This window comes from Hypanus sabinus, chromosome 14 (assembly GCF_030144855.1).
Source record: "Hypanus sabinus isolate sHypSab1 chromosome 14, sHypSab1.hap1, whole genome shotgun sequence".
Lineage (NCBI taxonomy): Eukaryota > Metazoa > Chordata > Chondrichthyes > Myliobatiformes > Dasyatidae > Hypanus > Hypanus sabinus.
Genome location: NC_082719.1, coordinates 10,030,160 through 10,035,249, shown reverse-complemented (window position 1 = coordinate 10,035,249; position 5,090 = coordinate 10,030,160). Strand labels below are relative to the sequence as shown.

The 5,090-nt window shown below is 37.3% G+C and overlaps 1 protein-coding gene across 1 annotated transcript; it reads right to left on the bottom strand.

The window, feature by feature from the left end:
• Positions 1-522: 522 nt before the first annotated feature.
• Positions 523-4,890, bottom strand: fabp2 (fatty acid binding protein 2, intestinal). Its single transcript, XM_059988512.1, has 4 exons — positions 4,769-4,890; positions 4,080-4,252; positions 3,743-3,850; positions 523-636 (listed from the first exon to the last, which is right to left on the bottom strand). The coding sequence occupies exons 1-4, from the start codon at positions 4,833-4,835 to the stop codon at positions 586-588; spliced, it is 399 nt and encodes a 132-aa protein (XP_059844495.1). The 5' UTR covers positions 4,836-4,890; the 3' UTR covers positions 523-585.
• Positions 4,891-5,090: the final 200 nt, after the last annotated feature.

Here is a 5,090-nt window from a genome sequence, read left to right as displayed (position 1 = left end):
GAAAATTATGGAATGTTCAAAGGTGAGGTGATATATCCATATATTTTCTGGACCTTTATTTGAAGAAGCCATGGATAGAGAGGTCAGAGTGAGAGTGTGATAGAGGGCTAAGGTATCCAACAATAATAGCCCAGCATCACTCAACAACTAGACCTTAATTGGGACATGAAAATGAGTCAGATATATGGCCTGTTAAGCTTGGTGGACATATACTGTATATTTCCATGGAAAGTGAGCAACATTTCTAAAAGTTTCTTTTATCTTGATTGCCTTCCACCAAAATATTAAACATTTAATTCTACTTAAAAAAATAAGCACCCTTATTTATATGCAATTAAGTGTTTACAGCTCTTCTTGACGTGAATTAATGGAGGCACATTACAGTGTTCAGATTGATATTCTTGATATTAACAGTTTTCATTTGTTTGAGATACTTTGTGAAAGTACTAGAATGAAAATTTATCATTTTATTATTACAAAATCCATTCAGTCAGTGTCAAACAGACGCAGAGCTGACAGGTCTGGAAAACTGCCACTGGAATTTTCAGAGATGCATGGCATTGTTGTGAGTCCGTGCCACAGGCTCTATTCCTTTTTGAAGAATCTCTTCGCATTAACTCCATCATATGAGTAAGTCTGTAGGACAACCAACAGAGATTATCATTCCAGTTCTAAACACAAGAAGCTTTTTAAATAATAATAATACACCCAATCTTAGAAAATTATATTTTAAAATATGCTTTAACATTTAATCTTGAAAAATCCCAAGGTAGTGCGCACACCTCAGTAATTTCACTGAGATGTGGCTCAGTTAAGAATCACACTTTGTGTCAAATGAAGAAGCTCAAGTGTCAGGAGCTTCTGAAACTCATTGTGTTGGCCATCAAAAGAATTTAGCAGGAGCAAGCCTCACATCACTTCGCTCCCTCCACAGATTACAACACTTTTGGGTGGAAGTTCGGGTGATGTAAACTCGTTACTTGAAATAATTGTGCATTTTGTACTGTTTTGAAGTATCAGCTTGATTTAATCATGGAAGTCTTAATGTCTTGGGTTCAAGTTGGCACATTGTTTAAATAGTACTTCTGTGCAATAGGCTAGTTTACTATTTGCAAAGGGTTCGTACATGGACAACAAAAAAAAGCAAATATCTCTGAGAAAACACGAGGAAATCTGCAGATGCTGGAAATTCAAACAACACACACAAAATGCTGGTGGAACACAGCAGGCCAGGCAGCATCTATAAGGAGAATCACTGTCAACATTTCAGGCCGAGACCCTTCGTCAGGCCTGACAGAAAGGAAAGATACTAAGAGATTTTAAGAGATTTCAAATCTCTTAGTATCTTTCCTTTCAGTTAGTCCTGACAAAGGGTCTCGGCCCAAAACGTTGACAGTGCTTCTCCCTGTAGATGCTGCCTGGCCTGCCAAATATCTCTGAGGTTCCTGCAGATAACATTAAGATGCAATGGCACATGGTTGCCAACTCCTTCGTCAGTCTGGGTAAGGTTCAGATTCTAAATTTCATTTTCAGCTTGATCCACACATGTTTCTGACCCCTGGTGTTTTTGGTCCTGACCCGTTTCCCACTGCACACTGGCTCTCATTGAAATCCTCCCTATATTCTTGATCCCCTGCATTCCTAACCCTGAACTTGAACTTTGCCCAGCTATAACCAGATAACCCACCACTCACCAGACTTCTCATCTGGTTACAAACATACCCACTTTCCTAACTCCTGAAGCAACTGGTCCTGACTGCCAGCTTGGCACTGCCTGCTAGCTGAATATTGATACTTCACTACATGACAGCAGAAGGCATCAAATGCGTTCTATCTCATGGCAAACAAGACTCATTGAACAGCATGGGAGAAGGATCTGGACACATTTGCCCACATAATATTCAAATGTGAATACATTGATCTGTGGACAATAAGTTAGTGGATTGTGAGGTTAGTGTAGAGCTATAGACTCAATAGAGTCATCGAGATGTACAGAACAGAGGCTGGTCCTTGTGTCTAATTTGTTCATGCTGACCAAAGTGTCTTCCTGAGTTAGTCCCATTTGCCTGCATTTGATCTTTTTCCCTCTAAACATTCCATCTCCACAAACGTGTCAAGATGTCTTTTAAACATTGTAATTGTACCCACCTTGACCACTTCCTTCTATCAGACCTACGACCCTGTGTGTAAACCTCTGCTTTCCAGTTGCAGACTCGCCTGACATTCTTTATCTATCTTATCTATCAAAACTTAAGCCTTCTTCACTCCAGAGAAAATACAGGTAGTCTCAGTTTACACAGTTTCTGCATAAAACTCAAGCTCCACAGTCACTGCAAAGATCTTGAGAATCTTTTCTCCACTCTTCCTAGCTTAATCACAGAGTGCTGGCCAGGCCAGCAGACAATATCTCAGGTATGGCCTCACCAATGTCTTGCACAGCTGCTTCCACAATGAGTGAAGGTGTGCATCTCCTTTACCACGTTTTCTAGTTGTGTTGTCACTTTCAGAGGAAAATGCAGTTATATCCCTGAGTCTCCCTGTTCTAAACACTCACAACTGTCACTTACTGTGTATTTCGCATCCTTGTTTAATTTCCCAAACGGAAGTAGCACAATAGTAGTGATTAGCACAATGCTTTATTGTACAGATGACCTAGTAAATTCCCATTGCTGCCTAAAAGGAGTTAGTATGTTCTCCCTGTGATCATGTGGATTTCTTCCCACAGTCCAGACGTGTACTGGTTGAAGGGTCAGTTGGTTATTGTAAATTGTCCTGTAATTAGACTAGGTTTAAACCAGGGGATTGCTGGGCGGTTCAGCTTGAAGGGCCCGAAGGGCCTATTCTGAATCGTATCTCAATCAATCAATAAGTCACAATAAATAAATTACATCACTCTGTTCTTGCATTAATTAAATTCCATCTGCTATTTTTGTCACCACTTTCCTCATTAATTCACATCCTGCTTAGCCATAGGCAACCTTATAACACCATCAATGCCATCCGTGAACTCACTAATTATGCATTTATATTAACATCCAAATTTTTAACAGATATGACAAACAACAGGCCTCCAACCTGAGGAACAACCCTCCACTACCGTCCTCAGATTTCTACCACCATACCTAATTGTGTGGTCTCCCTCGATCACCCTTCCGGAACTTTAGCAATCACTCAGATTAAGCAGAGCTGATTTTTGTCTGCTTAAATGGATTTACAGCTATTGATCAGTATTTCCTGCCCAGCCTTTCTCCATTAACTAACAGATTATTTATTAGTTATTTATTATTTATCGTTACTATTTGGGATAAGTTTTCCATGTGTAATATTGGATCTTACTTTGCTAACAAGAGTGATGATTTCAAAAGTGGCTTAGTGCAAGTGAAATGTATTTGGATGTCCTGAGAATGTGTTTTTTAAATACATGCTAGACATATGTCTCTGACGGGCAGTGTTAAACATGCATTTTAGCAGAGACTAATGTTGTTTCCCTTTTCTGATGATCAAACTATACAGTATTCAGTCTCTTCTATAATGGATGATTTGCACTGCTGATTAAGGATAGATTTATAGGTAAAATACATATACAAGGTGATTGAAAATAATTAGAATAGGAAAAAATGTTAATTGTAATTCTTTGTATATAAATTTGAAAACAAATCCTAATGATTTGAGACCATGTACAAACACAGTGTAGTCAAACATTGATTTTTCTCATAAAACTGAGAACCAGCAAAAGCTTTACCTGAACAAGTTCATTGCCAACAATTTCCCTGTGCGTTAAGAGTTCCTTGCCATTGTCCTTCCTCGTGAACTTTCCTAAAAGTTTGTCTCCCTCAAGATTCCATGAACCCTATCACACAAAAACATACCTTACATTTGTTCCAAATTGAACATCTCTTGTGAATTAGACAAAATAGTTATAGGAATGCACAGAATGAATGCAAGACACAACAATAAACAAGATATGAGTTAACGGAAAGGCCATTTTATATTAAAATGTTATTATATTATAACATTATATATTATATAGTGAAATTTATTAATCTGCATAAAGGAAATAAATTGTTTTATAACTTTACTTGAAGTTCTGTTCCATCCGCCAAGGAATACTCAAAGGATACTCCTAGCACGAACTCGACGTCTTTTGTGCGGAAGGTACTGGACTCTTTAACAGTAAACTTATTTCCATCTTGGTGAATTGTAACCTTCAGGTTATCATGAAGTGCAAGTTTTCTCTTCATAACGTTTACCCCTGGTAATTAAAGTGAGAATTGTACAATTATTTAATTGAATGAGAAATGCATTAATTTGAAAATAAATTATAACAGTTCCTTTCTCACCCATAAGAACAATAATGCCTATTTTGATACTTATATTGAGAAGAGCTCATATAAAACATATTGCAAATCATAAAGAAAACATATAATTTATTTCTATTAGAAACAGAAAGTACAGAAGATAATCTCATCATAACCATGTTAGTACCTTATATTATAGCATTAAATTCAATGAATCAAAATTTCTTCAGTAACACAGACTTAATTTGATTTTTCACGAAGTCCCTTTGCAAGGTAATAATGAATGTGCTAAGATCATCTTTAGCCTTAGTGAAATTTAGGGTTGTTTTGAACTACAGCAGTCTTCAGAAGCTGCCAGATTTCTAGTAATAGAATAAAATATTCCGGATTTCACAATAGTTGCATTTTAGTGCATTGATACTTACACTTTTTTCCTGAAGGGATAGGCTATAATCTCATTAAACACTTACCCATCTGTTCCATAAACTGTTCATAGTTCTCATTTCTTTCAACCTTCCAGGTACCATTGAATGTCATCTTTGCACTTAGGGTGTGTTCCTCCAACAAGTGAGCAAGTCTTCTGCAGCTCTGTTTTAAAGACAATTCCAACCAGCCTGAACACACCCTGGGTGGTTAAAGTTCAACTGCCACATATGACTCCTTCCAAGGACGTCATGGTATGGAATGATTTTAGTGTGTTTTAAATACAATGGCAGGGCAAGTCCAATCAAGTTGATTATGCAACTTGATTGTTTTGTTTAATCAGGCATGCATCATCTTTGTTATCAATGT